General features: G+C 47.5%; 1 protein-coding gene and 1 long non-coding RNA gene across 2 annotated transcripts; both read right to left on the minus strand.

The window, feature by feature from the left end:
• Window positions 1-4,176: 4,176 nt before the first annotated feature.
• LOC308592071 lies at window positions 4,177-5,568 on the minus strand. Its single transcript, XR_014010344.1, has 2 exons — window positions 4,915-5,568; window positions 4,177-4,797 (listed from the first exon to the last, which is right to left on the minus strand). It is a non-coding gene; the product is annotated as an uncharacterized lncRNA (long non-coding RNA).
• A 3-nt stretch (window positions 5,569-5,571) lies between these two features.
• On the minus strand, window positions 5,572-17,825 carry LOC308591987 (F-box only protein 44-like). The gene is made up of 5 exons (XM_081203225.1): window positions 17,669-17,825; window positions 13,380-13,649; window positions 11,654-11,819; window positions 6,758-6,872; window positions 5,572-6,328 (listed from the first exon to the last, which is right to left on the minus strand). Exons 2-5 carry the CDS (start codon window positions 13,621-13,623, stop codon window positions 5,990-5,992), a joined length of 864 nt encoding a protein of 287 aa, XP_081059351.1. The 5' UTR covers window positions 13,624-13,649; window positions 17,669-17,825; the 3' UTR covers window positions 5,572-5,989.
• Between the last annotated feature and the right edge of the window lie 2,986 nt (window positions 17,826-20,811).

A 20,811-nucleotide genomic window follows, 5' to 3' on the forward strand; every position in this document is an offset into this window, starting at 1 on the left:
CTGCAAGGGAGATTGCACTAGTTCTATAGGAGCGCACCTGTTCAGGTAAGGGTGGGGGAAACTCCTGCCTGAAGCCCAGAGAGCCACTGCCAGTCAGGGTAGGAAGCACTGACATAGATGGACCAACAGGAAAAGGCACCTTCCTGTTTAAACCAGTTCTTTATTCTAATCATGAGGGACACTGGTGGCGCTGTGGGTTAAACCACAGAGCCTAGGACTTGCTGATCAGAAGGTCAGCAGTTCGAATCCCCGTGACGGGGTGAGCTCCCGTTGCTTGGTCCCTGCTCCTGCCAACCTAGCAGTTTGAAAGCACGTCAAAGTGCAAGTAGATAAATAGGTACCGCTCTGGCAGGAAGGTAAACGGCATTTCCGTGCGCTGCTTTGGTTCATGGCTTAGTCATGCTGGCCACATGACCCGGAAGCTGTACGCCAGCTCCCTCGGCCAATAAAGCGAGATGAGCGCCGCAACCCCAGAGTCGTTCGCGACTGGACCTAATGGTCAGGGATCCCTTTACCTTTACCTTATTCTAATCATGAGGGCTAGCGTCTTCTAATTTTTATGGGGAGGCAGTTGCTCATTGAGGGAGCCCTTGCTCTGTACGCAGAAGGGATCTCTGGCACCTCCGGGTAGAGCTGGGGGCGCTCCCTGCCGGAGACCCTGGAGATCCATAGAATCATAGAGTTGGAAGAGACCACAAGGGCCATCGAGTCCAACCCCCTGCCAAGCAGGAAACACCATCAGAGCACTCCTGACATATGGTTGTCAAGCCTCTGCTTAAAGACCTCCAAAGTAGGAGACTCCACCACACTCCTTGGCAGCAAATTCCACTGTCGAACAGCTCTTACTGTCAGGAAGTTCTTCCTAATGTTTAGGTGGAATCTTCTTTCTTGTCGTTTGGATCCATTGCTCCGTGTCCGCTTCTCTGGAGCAGCAGGAAACAACCTTTCTCCCTCCTCTATGTGACATCCTTTTATATATTTGAACATGGCTATCATATCACCCCTTAACCTCCTCTTCTCCAGGCTAAACATGCCCAGCTCCCTTAGCCGTTCCTCATAAGGCATCGTTTCCAGGCCTTTGACCATTTTGGTTGCCCTCCTCTGGACACGTTCCAGTTTGTCAGTGTCCTTCTTGAACTGTGGTGCCCAGATCCATTGCCAGTCAGTGTAGATAGCACCAAGCTGCATGGATCTGGTGGTCTGACTCTGCCTAAGGTGATGTCGTCGGTTTGTATTGGTGGCTGGGCGGATGGCAAGCTAGGTCCTTCTCTCCATTTCCCTGTATGTCTGTATGCAAACCCAACTTCCAGGTCTTCTCTGCTAATCCTGGCTAGGTTGCAAGCAGCGATGTAGCGGGTTTGTTCCACAAGGTGGAGGGTTGGGCCAGGATTTCCGGATCACTGGTTATTGCAAGGATGTGGTCATGTCCTCTGGCTTTAGAGAGCAAGTCAGACCAACTTTATGGTGGTGGTGAATTCCATGAATGGATGCATCAGCTGCAATGACAAAAAAAAATAAAAAATGGAACCTCCAGCTTTAGACGCAGTCTACCTCCAAATACTTCTCGCTGGGCCAAAATAGCAGCAAATGGGAGGAATCTGGTTCCCTGCTGTGGGAAGTTAGAGCTGGATGGACTTTTCATCGGATACCAGGAGTTTTGTGCCTTCAGGCTCTGATCGGGCGCCACACAGAGGGAAGAATGGAATCTGGTACCTGAATTGTGCTGGTTTTTGCTTAGAGAACGAATAGTACCCCCAACCTGGGTAGGGGGCAGTTGTGTGGGGAGAGGCCTTAGCTTCAGCCCAACCTAAGACTCCTGCCCATATGGCTCTATTAAGATTGGCACGTCCCATTGTAAAGCTTTTTCTCCAGGAGGGGCAAACCTGTTTTCAGGGTCTTAACATCTGTCTGCTAACATTTCTTTTCCACAGGTATGTGGAGACAGTTAAAATCATGCCCTCCTCCTCACCAGCAGGGGGCAGCCTTTCTCGCCACTTTGCTGCTGAAAGTGCCTGTTCTTATCTTGTGTTTGCTCCTTTCGCTGGAAAAAGAAATGCAGAGACTGTTTTGGCACATCTCAAAAAGATCTCTGTTTTGCTGTTTTGTGATAGTGGAGGCAGGAGAATGCCTCCACAAGTAATAAAAAAACCCTGTTCAAACACCTATTTGCATGATTCCAGAAACCTCCTGCTCGGATTAGCAACGGTGTATCACCTAAACGCAGGGACACAGGTGGCACAGGGACGCGGGTGGCGCTCTGAGTTAAACCACAGAGCCTACGACTTGCCAATCAGAAGGTCGGCGGTTTGAATCCCCGCAACGGGGTGAGCTCCCGTTGCTCGGTCCCTGCTCCTGCCAACCTAGCAGTTCGAAAGCACACCAGTGCAAGTAGATAAATAGGTACCGCTCCGGCGGGAAGGTAAACGGCATTTCCGTGCGCTGCTCTGGTTCGCCAGAAGCGGCTTAGTCATGCTGGCCACACGACACGGAAGCTGTACACCGGCTCCCTCAGCCAGTAAAGCGAGATGAATGTTGCAACCCCAGAGTCGGTCACGACTGGACCTAATGGTCAGGGGTCCCTTTACCTTTACCTTATCACCTAAACATGAAAGGAAAGGAGGCGGAGGCAGCCCAGAAGGAAGGTGTTGGAGGGAGAGCAAGGGAGGTGGGAACAGGGGCTGGGGGTTTTTTATGATGGGGTGGGGGGAGACAGCAGGTGCCTGAGAAAAGGAGTACATACAAACAAGCAGCGGTGGGTGGTCAATGAGGGGAAGTGGGGCACCCCCAACCTCTCAGTGTGCCCGCTTTCTAGCTTTTAAGTGGGCCAGGGGGGTGGAGTTATCTGTCGCCTTCCTCCTCCTTGGTCTAGATGTTTCTCCTAGTAAATCTCATCAGGGAGGATGATGGGAACAAAACTGCAATCGGTCAACTCTGCCTATAGCCGCTTCTGGTGCCACCTACTGCTGACCTCTGTGCCTGTCACCATATCACTCTCTATGGGCACCAGAAGTCACTGTATATCTTCCTATATTGTTATAAGAATTTTAAGGTCATATATATATATATATATATATATATATATATATATATATATATATATATATATATATTTTCATAACTCTACAAGGCAAACACATATACAGTGGTACCTCAGGTTACATACACTTCAGGTTACAGACTCCACTAACCCAGAAATAGTACCTCAGGTTAAGAACTTTGCTTCAGGATGAGAACAGAAATCGTGCTCCGGCGGTGCGGCAGCAGCAGGAGGCCCCATTAGCTAAAGTGGTGCTTCAGGTTAAGAACAGTTTCAGGTTAAGAACGGACCTCCAGAACGAATTAAGTACTTAACCCGAGGTACCACTGTACTTAGTTCCCGAGCAAGGTCACAGGCTCACCCTATTCAAACACAGACGGACATACCCTTAAGACAGGATTTGTGAAGGAAAAGACAATGGGGAGGCTTTTCCATTTTCCTTTGACCTTGCAGAGAAAACATTTGGTCAGTTTGGGAATCAAAAATGGTTTCAGGTTGGGTTTCCTGTGCTGATCTATGTAGGTGCTTGGTTGGTACATTTATGAACATTTAAGATATATCCAAGACCTTAAAATTCTTATCACACCAACATCAGGGTCTTTTCCAGGCAGTCTTCTCTTCTCATGAGGTGGCCAAAGTATTGGAGCCTCAGCTTCAGGATCTGTCCTTCCAGTGAGCACTCAGGGCTGATTTCCTTCAGAATGGAGAGGTTTGATCTTCTTGCAGTCTATGGGACTCTCAAGAGTCTCCTCCAGCACCATAATTCAAAAGCATCAATTCTTCAGTGATCAGCCAGCTCTCACTTCCACATATACATTTATTCTATATCTGAGGCCTTAAAATTGTTATAACAGAGGCTTCAAATGTGGAGGCTTTTAAAAAATAAAATAAAAACCCAGTATCCACCCCCAGCTAGGAACTGCAACTTAAAGAACTTCAGCCCAACAAACTAAGTCCTTTTCATTGTTCATGCATTGTACTGGGGCTTCTGTCCACATCTATCTCACACTTAACATCGCAGTGCTGGTGTTGTAAACAAAATCTGCCCTTTTTCCCTTATGGGGTATCCAAGAGCCCGTATAGAGTCCTTAAGTGGGTTCCCTACCGGTAGGAGAAAATAACAGAGGCCAACCAGAGAATATTGAGAAGCAAAGCAGCTAGTAAGCCTGATCTTTATTCAACTGTTGCAACAGGGTCTTCACTCACCACACACAGGAGGGAGGAGGAACTCAGAACAATGGTATGCAAAGCCTTATATAGACTTTTTGAAATTGCCCACCCTGTAAGCTTAAGGCCACCCTGCAATACATCATACATACATCACAGAAGGGGCGGTCTACAGCAGAATCCTGTCTTGCAGGAAACCTATTAATGGTCACTGACTGGATTACCCGGGCAGCCTGGCCATTCTTTTTTGATGGTTAATTAGTTCCTGAATCCAGGTCACATTTCGCCCTTGCGTCCCGAGTTCGAGTGTCTTCAAAGCCCATGACACTTTTGGTAAAGGCTGATTTCCAAGTGGAGCGCTCGCAGGCTAGGGTTTCCCAATTAAGATGGCATTAGCAGTGTTTACGGAACTGTTCACCTTTGGTTCAACACACAGGGTTAAAATAGGGGGTCTCTTTTTAGATCCATCTTTGCCAGTGTCACTGATGCCATGATCTGCAGAAAAGAAGTTCTGGTTGCCACCCAGCGTTGCGATGTGCCCTATCCAATGGGGGTGGAAGAAGAGGACCCCTTGCTATCCCAAAACCATCTCACTTAAAAAATAAAAAATAGAGAGTCGGTTTTCACCAGCCTCCTAGCCAGCCCATTGTGGCGATCACACAGGACCCCCGGGAGAAGAGGACCCCTTGCTATCCCAAAAACCATCTCACTTACAAAAATAAAAAATAGAGAGTCAGTTTTCACCAGCCTCCTAGCCAGCCCATTGTGGTGATTACACAGGACCCCCGGACGTCTGACAGTCTACTGACCCTGTGCCACCACTGTGGTTGCTTACTTTGCTGCCACCACCCGTTTCTCCCAGGGACACATGGAGTTGTTAACATTAACAAATAATCAAGTTTACTTTTAAATGCAGGAACAAGCGTATGGTTTCAGTTAATTTTTCTTGTCAGTTTATTAATCTTAGTTCCTTTGCTGTCCTATACGTTTCTAACAACTTCAAACTGATTATTCCAACTATCTGACTCCACCTAACAATTCCTCTCACTCTCTCACAATACAATTCAACCAACCCACTGCCTATTCCTCCCTCTTCCTTCTCCGACTCCCAGAACTCAACTGACTTTCAAAACCTCCCACTCTAACTTTTTCTCCTCCCCTTGCATTCCCACTGGCCAAACACATCACACTCGTTTAACCCTTTCCTTATGTCACATCCTAGGAGGCAAACGCCACACCCATCTCTTGCCTTGCTTTCATATTCAGACATGCTTCTAGATCACAGATATGTAGAAACAGAGCATCTGCAAAAGTTACAGGTTGAGAGAAGCAAAGAGAACGCAAAATTAGCAGAATGGCATTAGCAGAATGGCATTAGCAGAATTTCCGGAACGATTCACCTTTGGTTCAACACATAATGTTAAAATGGGGGGTCTTTTTTTAGATCTATGCCAGTGTCACTGATGCCATGATCTGCAGCATTAAGAGTTCAGATTGCCACCCATCGTTGCGATGTGCCCTATCCAATGGGGGTGGGGGATGAGGTCACCTTGTTATCCCAAAACCATCTCACTTAAAAAGTAAGAAAGAGGTAGTCAGTTTTCAGCAACCTCCTTGCCATCCCATCTCTTGCCTTGCTTTCATATTCAGACATGCTTCCAGATCACAGATTTGTAGATACAGAGCATCTGCAAAAGATACAAGTTGAGAGAAGCAAAGAGCACCCAAAATCGAGGCCACAACTGGGTGCAAAATTTAGCGCAGATGAGAGAAGGGATGATGGCGTTAAGGAGAGGAGCGGTCATCACTGGAGCAGTCATCATTGTACCACGAATCACAATTGGACGCACTGTAAAAAAACTCATGCTCCGATGAATCGGCGTGATCTCTGTAGTGGTAGTCATAGTAATCGTCATCCACTTCTTCTGCCACTGGTGGTGGGTGAAGTGTGATGCTGCTTTGCAACACCCTCATCCCACCCCAGGATAGATCCCTGTCTTCATTTGGGCCTTGCTCTGAGAAGAGGTACTTAAGGAGGACAGGAGGACAGGCTCCCGGGTGCGCTTTGTTTTCAAAGAGGATATGACGGACACCTTGAGGGCAGTCGTAAATAGTATGTGAAACCTAAAGAGGAGAGAGAAAGGGAGGAGGCTGCTGGGTCTGGGGGAGAAGTTCCAGGATGGAACTTCTCTCCCCACAGCGGTGGCTGGAGGGGTGGAAAGTGGGAAGCCAACAGTAGGGGGAGTCAGAGCCAAGGAGAGACAGAGGCAGACTACTTTTGTCCCCATTCGCCTCTTAGTTTTGTCCCCATTCTCCTCTTGCCGGATGTTAAACAAGAGGAGGAAGCTCGCAGGTAGTCAACCAGATGAGCTGCTTGTCAGTAAGACGCTTGGAGGTTTTCTACAGTCTAGTGGTATATATCTTTTATGAAGTATTTACACAAGAAGGCCTGCATGTTGTAGCAGACGGAGGTTGGTGGGACCCCTTTCACCCCCATAGACAACCCTCCACTAGTTTAACAAAGATTGCATTTTCTACTCAGGCTCAGCTCACCGGAAGCCACGTTGACACACAAGGTTCTTTGTATTGATGTTCTTTAAGGACTTCAGAGTCTGCAGACAACAGCTTCACGGTGAGTGTATAGCATGAACCATATCCACCTGAAAAGCTGTTTTTGGTGGGGGGGAGAAGGAAGAGAGAGAAATTATATTAGCCTAGGACAAATTGAGGTCCAGCTGGGCACGTCAACCACTACTTTTCTTCCACTACAACATGGTGATTGAGAGAGATCTTGGCAGTGCTTTTTTCCTAAAAAATGTTTAGGGGTACTCTCATTTTGACTCAATAAAATCACCATGTTATAGTTCAAATCAGGGGAAATGAATACAGTAAATGGACAAAAGTACAAAGAACATGTATTACATGATACCTCGGGTTACATACGCTTCAAGTTACATACGCTTCAGGTTCATAGCTATCAAGTGTCCCTTATTTGAAGGGACAGTCCCTTATTCCAGCGCCCTGTCCCGCTGCTGTCCCTTATTGATGGATGTCCCTTAAATGTCCCTTATGTGGGAGTGGCCGCCGGGACCACATAACACCGGTTCTGAGAGATCTGCAGTGGCTCCCAGTACGTTTCCGAGCACGATTCAAAGTGTTGGTGCTGACCTTTAAAGCCCTAAACGACCTCGGTCCTGTATACCTGAAGGAGCGTCTCCACCCCCATCGTTCAGCCCAGACACTGAGATCCAGCGCCGAGGGCCTTCTGGCGGTTCCCTCATTGCGAGAAGTGAGGCTACAGGGAACCAGACAGAGGGCCTTCTCGGTAGTGGCACCCGCCCTGTGGAACGCCCTCCCATCAGATGTCAAAAAGATAAATAATTACCTGACATTCAGAAGACATCTTAAGGCAGCCCTGTTCAGGGAAGTTTTTAATATGTAACGCTGTACTGTTTTTAACACTGATTGGGAGCCGCCCAGAGTGGCTGGGGAAACTCAGCCAGATGGGCGGGGTATAAATAATAAATAAATTATTATTATTATTATTATTATTATTATTATTATTATTATTATTATTATTATTAAATTATGTCCCTTAAATTTCAAAGGAAGCAGCTCCTCTCCCTCCCTCCCTCCCGGCCAGGGAGGAGGGAGGCTCCAACTGTGTTGCTTGGCTGTGTTGCTCACCCAATAAGAAGTCTAAGAACGAGTGGTGGGTGGAGCTTGTATGCCTTGTGTGTGGCTAGTTAATGCAAGCTGAGAGGTTTTTTGAATGCTGGACGCCATTTTGTTGCACGTGCTGCTGCAAACCTTGCAGTGCAAAGCCAGGCCGGGGAGCCATCTTAAGTTGAGGCTGCATAGGCCTTGTGGTGCATGTGATTCAGATTCTATTCAGCTGAACCTCTGGTTACAAAGTTGGTTGGACAGTGTTCTCGAAGCTACCAGCAAGAGTTGGACCAGACTGCAGGAGGACAGGAAGACTGGAATCCCTGGAACAGGTGAGGCTGCAGGTCCCTTATTTTGGCTGCTGGTCCCTTATTTTCAAATCTGCAAGCTGACAGCTATGTTCAGGTTACAGACTCCGCTAACCCAGAAATAGTACCTTGGGTTAAGAACTTTGCTTCAGGATGAGAACAGAAATCGTGCTCCGGCGGCATGGCGGCAGCAGCAGGAGGCCCCATTAGGTAAAGTGGTGCTTCAGGTTAAGAACAGTTTCGGGTTAAGTATGGACCTCCAGAACGAATTAAGTACTTAACCCGAGGTACCACTGTACTTCATATTACACAGCTGACTATTCACTGTGCTAGAGAAGAAGCTACATTTTTTTAGTTTCTTCTCCCGTTAGATTCACATGTTTAGGGGTATCTTCTTCTATCTTCTTCTTCTTCTTTGGCGATCACTCGTAGCCAAGTAAGATTGTCTTCCATTAACACGGTTTTAACGATGAGTCCATAAATGACTGTGGAGGCCAATTCTGGATCCACACGTCCTTCCACAGTGGGGACAGAGGTTTCCGGGCAGGAGTTGATCACGGTGAGGGTTTGCCAAGCATGCCTTCCTCTTAGCATGTTTCTCCCTTGTGTCCTGAGTTTGAGCGTCTTCAAAGCCCATGACACCTTTGGTAAAGGCTGTTCTCCAACTGGAGCACTCGTAGGCCAGTGTTTCCCGGTTGTCAGTGTTTATACTACATTTTTTTATATTTGCCTTGAGACAGTCTGTAAACCTCTTTTGTTGACCACCAGCATTACACTTTCCATTTTTAAGTTCGGAAAAGAGTAGTTGCTTTGGAAGACGATAATCAGGCATCCGCACAACATGACCAGTCCAACAAAGCTGATGTTTAAGAATCATTGCTTCAACAATGGTGATATTTGCTTCTTCCAGTACACTGATATTAGTTCACCTGTTTTCCCAAGTGATGTGTACAATTTTTCAGAGACACCATTGTGGAATCTTTCGAGGAGTTGGAGATGGCGTTTCTAAGTGGTCCATGTTTCACAATAGCTTGGTAGTACAATAGCTTTGTAAACAAGCATTTTGGTTTCCCTGCAAATGTCCTTGGTCCTTAAACACTCTGCACTGCAATCGGGAGAAATCCGCACTTGCAGAGCTCAGGCAATGCTGGATTTCGGCATTAAAGTTGGCCCTTGTGGAAAGATAACTGCCTAGGTAGGAGAAGTGATCGACATTTTCCAACATTACACCACTGAGTTAGATTTGTGGCGCTGCAGAGGGGTTCTTTTGTACTTGTTGGTGCAGCACTTTGGATTTTGGATGTTGAGTGATAGGCCAAGCTTTTCGTAAGCTTCTGCAAAGATATTTAGCATGGTTTTGAGGTCATGCTCTGAACGTGCGCACACTATGTTGTCATCAGCATACTGAAGATTTTTTCTGATGAGCTTGTGAAGTTGTTGTGTGAGTTCAATTCCACCCACTTTGAAGATTTTGGCAGGTATCCCATCAGGTCCACTGGCTTTGTTGTTTTTCGTTTGGTTAATAGCTGTACACAACTCTCCCAGATTTGGAGATACTACAAGCTCATCTCTAACTTGTTTTTGTGGAATTTGTGAGAGGACCTCAGCCGCTACAGGGGAGTTGCGGTTAAGGAGATGTTGGTAACGTTCTTTCCAGCGCAGTGCAATGGCTTCTTTATCTTTTAGAAGTGTGGTACTGTCTGCTGAGCATAGGGGGCATAGGCCCATAGATGTTCTTTGTGGCTTTAAAGAAACTCTGTGCATCATGAGTGTCAGCTAAGTGCTGGATCTCTTGAGCTTTTTTTATCCACCAGGTGTTCTTTAGTTCTCTGGTTCTTCTTTGAACCTCAGTCTTAGCGTTGGCATAGGTTTATTCTTAGTGGCACAGTTTCTATCTCTTTGCCAGATCTGAATGGCCTTCCTTTTCTTGTCAATCATGCGTTCAATCTCACTGTCATTCTCATCAAACCAGTCCTGGTGTTTCTTGGTTTGGTATCCAATAGTTTACCTTAGGGATATGTGCAACCCTGCGTCCCTCCAGGAAAAAAGGACTGGATCTTGGTACCGGCATTTTTATATTTCTGGGTATCTTTGGTCAGGGAAGTGAAGAGACTCAATATTAGGAAGTGTCTCATTAACATTCAAAATAAAACTAAAAGATGGGTTCCAGTGCCTTCCTGATGAACACATGTGGTAACTAATTTGGACTGGGTGCCACTCTAAATAAGTGGAGACAAACTGCAATCCCTAATTGGCAGTAGCTCAGTGGTTGGAGCATCTGCTTTGCATACAGAAGGTCTCTTGTTCAATCCAGCTAAGCCTGGGAATGCGCCCTGACTGAAACCCTTGAGAACCACTGCCCTCTCTGTGACGCCATGGAAGTGATGGCCAATGGCAGCCTTCCTTCCTCTAGACAACTGCCCCTGGGGCTGAAGCCTAGGTCCAAGCAGACCTTCCCCTCTCTGCCTCCAATTCACTGACCACATCTATTCTTGGGATCTCACACACGCTGAGAACTTGGTTTGGGTTGTCCACCCTCCCTGAGCCCCAGCTGGGACAGGACACTTGGCACTCACCAGTCCTTCACCTCAATCGTGGGTCTGGCTTCATCCATCAGTCCAAGTAGTCCTCGTCCTTCAAGGTGATGAGCTGAGACTTGCTGCAGGGCCTGAGACATTAAGGAACACCATCACTACCCCACATCACCATCACTATCCTACAGCATTGGGGGATGCAGGTGGGTCTATGGTCTAAACCACTGAGCCTCTTGGGCATGCCCATCAGAAGGCTGGCGGTTCGAATCCCCATGACAGGGTGATCTCCCATTGCTCTGTCCCAGCTCCTGCCAACCTAGCAGTTCAAAAGCACGCCAGTGCAAGTAGATAAATAGGTACAGCAGCGGCGGGAAGGTAAATGGCATTTCCGTGCACTCTGGCTTCCGTCACGGTGTCCCATTGTGCCAGAAGCAGTCTAGTCCTGCTGACCACATGACCTGGAAAGCTGTCTGTGGACAAAGGCCGGCTCCCTCGGCCTGAAAGCCAGATGAGCGTTGCAGCCCCATAGTCACCTTGACCTTTACCTTTTATCCACAGCTTTTGGACCACGTGTTCTAAAAGGCTCAGCAACTGGCTATTGTGGGCCACCTCCAGCTCCCTGGAAAGAAAGTTTGCCCCCTCTTATGCAGAGGCAAGGAATGATGGTCTGCTAGCAACCCATTGTAGGGAAAGCCATTGGGGCCTGTCTCTCACCACTCCCCACAACAACAAAAAAGAACAGCTCATTTAATAGGATTTGGTGATGCAAATTGCTCCACCTTTTTATGACCATTGCATTTTTATGGGTTGTATTTATTGGGGGGGGGGGTCTACTTATGCAGAATACAGTGTGAAACACAAGAACTCGCACCAGGGCAAATGAAAACTCCCTTTCCTCATCTTTAAGTGGATTTGAATTTGGACAATGATAGGTTCCTCACCCGTTACGTGCAGCAATGCATTTGTAGAGCTGAAAAGGAGCATCTTCATCATTCTCAAAAAAATGTCTGAGCGTCGCACTGACATATTTTGAGTCTTCTATGGACAGTTCCTGAGTTTCCCAGTGGCCCTCGGCAGGTGTCTGGATTTCCCAGGAGTCCAGGCCATCTGGCGCAGCGTGTGTGACGGGGAGACAGAAAATGAAGGGAGAGGCTTTGAGTGAAGCAGCCCGTGGGTTAGAAAGAAAACAAGAATGACTTAGGCCACTTTCAGACTGTCCCTGTTTCCAAGAGGGACTCAATCGCATAATGGCAAGTTCAGGGTCTCCGATTTAGGCTGGTTTGGCGATGGTGTGCAAGCAACCCGCATCACAACAAAATCAGACTTATTGATGCAATGCCATAAAACCTCCCCACAAATGAATTTTCTCGATAAATAGCCAGTATCCTTAAATGTGGGGCAAATAATCAGGATGAAGGGGCAAAAAACAGGCAGTCCAGAAATGACCGTAGTTAAATTATCACCCTTGGTTGGCATGATTAAGTAGTAGACACCCTGAAGTTAACTGACATTACTTTGGGTCCATTAATTCCAAAAGATCTACTCTGAGGAGCAGATGTAGGGAAACTTTGCCCCCCCCCAGATGTTGCTAAACTACCATTTCCATCATCCTGGGTCATTTCTCGATTGCTGGGGTGGATGGGAGCTGTAGTTCAGTAACCTCTCGGTTCTTACACCTGGAAAAGACACGGTGCTTGGCTATTTAGAATATGCAATTATTTATATACAAATGGTACAGAGTGTATGTGTGTGTGTGTGTGTATGTGTGTGTAGATAGATAGATAGACAGACAGACAGACAGATAGATACCGCAGTCATGGCAAGGTGTTTTTGCCACTGCTGCTTCTTCTGTCTCCTAAGAGGCCTGCTGGCAGTCCCAGATTATTTGTATTTACTATGACTCACCACCGCACTTTGGATTGTCCTGAATACCACCATTTGATAGCTAAGCCCAAAGACAAAAAAGAAGAAGAGGAGTTTGGATTTGATATCCCGCTTTATCACCACCCAAAGGAGTCTCAAAGCAGCTAACAATCTCCTTTCCCTTCCTCCCCCACAACAAACACTCTGTGAGGTGAGTGGGGCTGAGAGACTTCAAAGAAGTGTGACTAGCCCAAGGTCACCCAGCAGCTGCATGTGGAGGAGCAGGGAATCGAACCCGGTTCACCAGATTACAAGTCCACCATTCTTAACCACTACACCACGCTGGGATGTAGTCCTGTTGGGCTGCATTTTGGCTTGCCTGCAGATGAAACTGAGTGTGTGATGATAATATTGTCATTTATCTGTTTTAGACCCCTACATAGTAGCAGTTGCCAGGACATTGTCCTGTTCGCCTCTGTATAGTTCCATCCTCATTTCGGACATTGTGATAGGTTGCAATGTTTAGCTGATGATATTGTCAGGTTTAGCTGCTGATAACATTGCAGTGTTTAGCTAGTGAGTTATCCCGATGTTGAAAACCAGCTCAAATATTATGAAAAAAATATCAGGTGAACTTCAAACCGGTCTTGGATGATATATTGCCCAGCCCTAGCGTAGACATTACTGTGCTAGATGAACCAATATTGGGACTCAGTGTACAGCAGCTTCCTATGTTCCTAAAGGCTTTATTATTCATATTTCTCTCCAGGAGCGTTTTATTCTACCAGATAAATGGGGACATACCTTGGCCATCAGGATTCTTGATTAAGTTCTTCTTTAGGTGGGAGAAAATGTAGAAAGCCAATGGCTTTGGAGAAGAGTCATGGTCCCTTTTCCGGAACTTGCGCTTCCACAGGACCGGCAGGTCTACCAAGTCCCGCCACTGAGAGCAGACCAGCCGGCAATTGCAAATGAGGTCGCTTGCTGGAACCAGAGACAAGATATCCAACAGAAGGTTTTCGGGCAAATTTTCCATGTTCGCTGCCATCTTCCCTTCAATGAGGTCTCAGCTGCCTGCAGAGATGAACCATGAAAGAGGGGAGCAAGGGGAAGGAGCAAACATACAGTGGTACCTCAGGTTACATATGCTTCAGCTTACAGACTCCGCTAACCCAGAAATAATGCTTCAGGTTAAGTACTTTGCTTCAGGATGAGAACAGAAATCGTGCTCTGGTGGCACGGCGGCAGCAGGAGGCCCCATTAGCTAAAGTTGTGCTTCAGGTTAAGTACGGACCTCCAGAACGAATTAAGTACTTAACCCGAGGTACCACTGTACTAGATCTGCAAGTGGGCCATAGGCAAAGAAAAGCGGGGTACTGCAACAAAATGTTGCAGCGTTAAGTGCTTCAGTTCAGCTGCTTTATACCTAGTCAGACCCCTATTGATCCATCTGGTTTAGCATTTCACCTCTTAAGTTGAATTACTGAATTAAATGAAATTTTCCATGATATTTTAATTTTTCGAGTTTCACACTGCCTTATTCCCGGAGGTCTCAGGGCAGTTCGTATAAGAAGATCACAGTATATAAATTAAAAATAAAAGCAAGAGCCCAACAATACCTCCTTAAAAAGAGCCACATTTTAAAGGGTATGGGATGTTGATCAGGGCAACCAAAGGCCTGGTTAAAAAGGAACTTTTTGCCTGGCGCCTAAAGGTGTATAATGAAGGCGCCAGGCAAACTTCACTGGGGAGAGCATTCCACAGACGGGGAGCCACTGCAGAGAAGGCCCCGTTCTCATGTTGCCACCCTCTGGACATCGTGAGGAGGAGGCCTCAGAAGATGATCTCAGGGTCCAGGAAGGTCCATATGGAAAGAGGCGGTCCTTAAGGCATTGCATCATGTGATTGATAATGCAAGGCAGGGCTTACCTGCCCCTCCCCCCACATTTTATTCAAGTTGGCACCCCTGTCAAAGTCAATACTTTTTTTTTTGAAGGGTGGTGTGTGTGTTCGATCTTCACTCATACTAGTCTACCTTACAGGGGTGTCGTTCCACAGAACCTGCCTCTTTGTGAAGAGGGACGCTTTGAGCATGTGCAGAGTTCTATCTGAGAGCCCAAGTGCAAATGGACTCCTGTCGGCTGCCCTTCCCAGATCCTGCCCCATTGTAAAGACCCACCCTTTGAAGAAATACCAAAGGACCTGATAAGACTCTTTATGTATGCGACAGCTGCGAGGACACTTTTTGCCCAGGGGTGGAATTAAGAGAAAACTCCCACCAAAGAAGAATTGATAATCAAGATGGTGGACTAAGCCGAAATGGCAAAATTGACTGGGAAGATCAGACACCAAGGTGATAAGAAATTTAAGGAATGGAAAAAAAGTTTATAGAATATCTTAAAGAACACTGTAAGCACTTGAAGACGTTAGCAGGACTTGTAATGTAATTTTGTAGGGTTAAAGGGGGATATAAACCAATTTGGATAAATATAATTAGATGCAGTAAGGAAAAAAGAAGAAGATACACATTATATATATTGGAAGCCATGGGGGGGGGGGGGAAAGCCCGGGGATTCAGGGAATCCCATGATGTATAAAATTGATTATGCCTAAATACAAATGTTATCTGTAAAAAGAAAGATCCACCCTCTTGGATGTGCTCCCAGTGGCGTAGAGTGGGGGGTGCCAGGGGTGCCAGCCGCACCGGGCGCAACATCTGCGGGGGGCGCGAGTCCAGAGGGAAGGGACAAGTTCCTTCCTCCGCCGGGCTCCCCGCCGCCACGCCGCCACCGCCAGCCTTGCGCCCTAGCGCGCGCGCCCCCCGCTGCCGCTGCGCTCCACTCACTGCTCGCAGGAGGAGCAGCCGCTGCAGCAGCGCTGACGCCGCCACCGACGCCTGGCCGGGCACGGGCAGCCTCCGCACCCCGACGCCATCCCCTTCCCCCTTTTTTTCCAGAGCTGGGGAGGGGGAGGTTTTAAAAGGGGGTCTTGCATTGGCGATCCTACAGCATTTTGGGCCGCACGACGCGAGCGCACAGCACGGATCAGCCACGACCCCACCCCGTGCATTTCCCGGGGAAAAGTGCTCCACGTGGGAGGCGCGTTTCCCCTTCATTCCCTCTCATGCAAATCCTCCTTGGGTTCCCTCCCCCGTCTTTCCTACCTCACAAAAGCCTCACCTCGTCGCCTCCTCGCTGTCTCTCGCCTCCGCAGGAGCGTTTCCCTCCGCGGAAGAAGGAGCAGGGCGCTTCTGCAACTTTGGATTGCAACTTCCTGCTTCCCTGGGAAACAGAGCCCGGCCGGGTCAGTTGTCCAGCGGAGGGCCAGTTCCCCCCCCTCCCTCCCTCCCTCCCTCTCTGCAACCCTTGCGCCCCCCCCCCTACTACTTGCAATGCAACTTCCGCGCTCCATGCGCTTTCATAGAATCTGTCGAGCTGAAAGGGAGCCGAGGGTCATCTCGTCCCACCCGCTGCAATGCAGTAATACCCCGCTGCCCCCCTACAAGGGATCGAACCTGCAACCTTGGCCTTATCAGCGCCGTGTCTTAAACTGAGCCATCCGGGCTCCCCTTTCCCCCACCTTCTTGCGTGCCTGAACCTGTCCGCGTTTTGCATTCTAACACTTGCAAGCTCCATCCTCCAGCAGTTCCCTGACGCCGGCTGCGCTTCCTTTCAGGCCAATACTTGGCAGCCATAAACTCGCACCGTGTCCAATATCCTATAAAAAGCATTAATTGGAATACCTTGCAACATTTCATCAAAGAAAATTGAGACGCCCTATTCCATAATAATAATAATAGTAATAATTTTATTATTTATACCCTTCCCATCTGACTGGGCTGCCCCAGTCACCTTGGATAAAAATATAATAAAACATGAAACATTTAAAAAAACTTCCCTTCAGATGACTTCTGAAGTTGTAGAGTTACTTATCTCCTTGGCTTGGGGGGTGTCTAATAAAAATAAAAATAAATTATTTATACCCTGCCCATCTGGCTGGGCTTCCCCAGCCACTCTGGGCAGCTTCCAAAAAAATATTAATACGTCAAACATTAAAAGCTTCCCTAAACAGGGCTGCCTTCGGATGTCTTCTAAAAGTCTGGTAGTTGTTCTTCTCTTTGACATCTGGTGGGAGGGCGTTCCACAGGGCAGGTGCCACTACTGAGAAGGCCCTCTGCCTGCTTCCCTGTAACCTCACTTCTTGCAGGGAGGGAACCGCCAGAAGGCCCTCGGCGCTGGACCTCAGTGTCCGGGCAGAATGATGGGGGTAGAGACGCTCCTTCAGGTATACTGGACCAAGGCCGTTTAGGGCTTTAAAGGTCAACACCAACACTTTGAATTGTGCTCAGAAACGTACAGGGAGCCAATGTAGGTCTTTCAATGTAACTTCATACATTATTGTTGTTGTTGTTGTTGTTGTTTAGTCATTTAGTCGTGTCTGACTCTTCGTGACCCCCTGGACCAGAGCACGCCAGGCACTCCTGTCTTCCACTGCTTCCCGCAGTTTGGTCAGACTCATGTTTGTGGCTTCCCCTCCCCATCCAGCTTGGTTTCCCTAGCCACTCGGAAACCCGAACCCTATGGAAATAGGGATGTCAAGGTTGCAGGTTCGATCCCCGCACGGGACAGCTGCGTGGTCCTGCATCTTTCCTCAGGGCCTGCAAGACAGAGCTGTTCCACCTGGCCTTTAGTTTGGACTCAGTGGGACCCTTATGTCTTCCCTCCCCTTACAGTTTTGATTTGTGGGCTACTTTTAAAATGAGGCTGCTTTTCAAATTGCATTTTAACCTGTATTTTAAATTGGTCCCTCCCCCCATTATGTTTCTATTGTAATTTTGGCTGGGGAGGGCGGGGTATAAATAAAATGTATCATCATCATCATCACCACAGGGGGTTGGACTAGATGACCATCGGGTCCCTCTACGATTCTATGATTCTATAAAGTCAAGTGTTACTGGAAAAATCCGAGGGCGTGCTCGCACTCGAGTGCTAAAATCCACTGGTTAGGGGGCGCAAATTACTTGCCTTGCCCCGGGTGCTGACAACCCACGCTACGCCACTGTGCGCTCCCCCCCCATCCCCTCCGAGTCTTACCTGGTCTGGAACAAGCGCAGGAGCCGCGCGGCGCCTCCGAGAGCAAGTCTTGTCTCCGCCCCGCTCCACCGCCAGGCAGCAGGGAGAAACCGAAAGCGATCCTAGTCCAGGATCTCAATTCCGAGAAACAACCCACCCACCGCCATCAGTTCCTCTCGTCGGGAGGGGCCGGTAGGGGAATCCCCGCCGGGTCATATTTGCATAAGATGACGCGCCCCTAGCGAGTCAACGTATATTTACAAAAATATTGTAAAGAAGTGGACTCACTAGCAGGGTTTGAGTAAACACTTACAATTAAGAAAACAATATAAAAGTCAAGATGCAACAATCGGGAAAACAACAAAGTGTAAGAGCTAATTTGAAAACATGGTAAAAAAATTGATAAGAATACAACAATATTTAGCTAAATGATTACAAAACTAAGGTAGAATAAAACAGGCAGGAGAAGCAAATACTTAAAGAACCAGGAAAGGTGGTTGAGGGTAGTCACAGGAGGGGGGTGGGGTGGGGTGAGATTGGGATTTATATATTCTTTTTGTGATAATGATGATTGTGTTGAATAGAAAATTGCAAAACGTAATAAAAATTACTTTAAAAAAAATATCTAGCCAATGCGCATCTCGAACCCAACTTTGCAAAGGCAAGAGCAGCGTGGCCGGAGACTCCGTCCAGTAAAACAAAACCATTGCAAATGGATAAGGGTTACCGGCAAGCATGGACCATACACACCTCATCCCAAGCCTTTCCTTGGCTCAGGAGAGTTGGCATCTGTGACAAATGACCAACGATGCTCAAGGGGTACCCAACATCTTGTTATAAGGACGATGGAATCATCTATGGAGATGAGGATGTCATGTAATAAACGAAAAATCTGCCCTTATTCCCTTATGGGGGACACAAGAGCCCTTATAGAGTCCTTTGTAGGTTCCCTATTGGTGGGAGAAAATAACAAGAAGCCAACCAGAGAATATTGAGAAGCAAAGCAGCTAGTAAGCCTGATCTTTATTGAACTGTTGCAACAGGGTGCTCCTTGTGTGATAGGAATTTTATGGTCTTAGATATATGGTAATGTTCATAACTGCACATACATAGATCAACACAGGAAGACCAACCTGGAACCATTTTGATTCCTAAACTGACCAAATCCTTTCTCTGCAAGGTTAAACTGGAAAAGCCTCCCCATTGTCTCTTTCCTCACAAATCCTGTCTCAAGGATATGTCTGTTTGAATAAGGTATGAGCCTGTGACCTGGCCCAGGAAATAAGTATTTTACCACTACAAAAGAATGGCCAGGCTCCCCAGGCAATCTAATCAAGTAACTTGCCTGACAGGAGATAAACTGTGACAGGAGAAAAACAACATTTAAATTTCTGTGATGTAGGTGGGATGTATCTGAGGGGTGGTCTTAGGTTACTCCCCTCTGTGATGTATGCATAATGTTGCTGGGGGTGGTCTTGATCTAGAGGATGGGAATTTCAAAAGTCTTTATAAGCCCTTGCACAGCAATTTTGGGGGTCCTCTTCCTCTCCTGCGTGAGAGGGGAGCACCCTGTTGCAACAGATCAATAAAGATCAAGCTTACTAGCTGCTTTGCTTCTCAATATTCTCTGGTTGGCCTCTGTTATTTTCTCCTACCAATAGGGAGCCTATGTAAGGACTCTATATGGGCTCTTGGATACCCCATAAGGGGAAAGGGCATATTTTTATTTACAACACTTTCACAGGCAGGAAAGGAGGAGGACCCAGAACCAAGGTGTGTCCGCCCTTATACATTTTAAATTGCCCCCCTTGGAGTCCAAGACCACCCCCAGAAACATCATTCCTACATCACAGAAAGGGTGGTCTACAGCAGAAATCTGAGTGGGTTGTTTACCTCCTGTCTGACAAGTTACCTGTTAATGTTTCCTGGATTGGTACCATGGGGAGCCTGGCCAATCTTTTGTAATGATAAGTACTTAGTTCCTGAGCCAAGTCACAGGCTCACCCTCTTCATACACAGACATACCCTTAAGACAGGATTTGTGAAGGAGACAATGGGGAGACCTTTGACCTTGCAGAGAAAACACCTGGACAGCCTGGGAGTCAAAATGGCTCCATGGCTGCTCTCCTGTGCAGCTTCAGACATGTGGCCTATATATCTATGTATGTGTTTGCTTGATACATTTATGAACCATTATTATCTACATAAGACCTTAATTTATTTATTTCATCATCTAATCAGGGACTCGAGGCTGGCAGACTCCACACACGCGCCCATCTCCCATGGTTTTGCCTTGCAATTTAGGGCCGGAGTCACAAGACCAGGAGGACGCAAGCACAGAGGAAATATAATAGAATGGCAATAAAATCTGCATTGGAAATACTGGCTTGTAGTTTAATGGTGAATTTTGGACATAATGGAGATGTAAAACACCACTGTGGGATCAGGGCCGGGGCGGGAGAGCCCGGTCGAGTTGCATGGAATCAATTTCAATCCGTTACCCCCGGGGATGTGGACAGACTGCTTGAACTCGTGAAACTAACCACCTGTCTCCTTGATCCTTGCCCTTCCTGGCTAATAAAAGCAAGCCGGAAAAGACTGGGCAATGGGCTCTGCGGGATGGTGAATGCTTCCCTCTCTGAGGAAGCCTTCCCAGACCCTCTGAAAGAGGTGGTCATTAAACCGCCTCTTTAAAAAACATCCACAGACCCGGCCAATATGGGCAATTATTGCCCAGTCTCAAATGTCCATTCTTGGACATAGTGACTGAGCGGGTGGTTGCTGAACAACTCCAGGCACGCCTGGAGGATGCGGACCATTTGGATCCCTTCCATCCGGGATTCAGGCCTCATCATGGGACTGAAACTGCCTTGGTCGCGCTGTTTGATGATCTCTGGCGGGCTAGGGACAAAGGTGAAAGCTGTTTTCTAGATCTGCTGGATCTCTCAGCGGCTTTTGATGCAATCGATCATAACATCCTTCTGGACCGTCTAGAGGAGCTGGGAGTACTGTTATACAGTGGTTTCACAGTTCCTCCTGGGCCGTGTCCACAAAGTAGTGTTGGAGGATGAGTGTTCAGACCCCTGGGCTCTCACTTGTGGGGTGCCTCAGGGTTCCGTCCTCTCCCCCATGCTTTTTAACATCTACATGAAGCTGCTGGGAGA

This window comes from Podarcis bocagei (assembly GCF_964188305.1).
Source record: "Podarcis bocagei genome assembly, chromosome: 7".
NCBI lineage: Eukaryota > Metazoa > Chordata > Lepidosauria > Squamata > Lacertidae > Podarcis > Podarcis bocagei.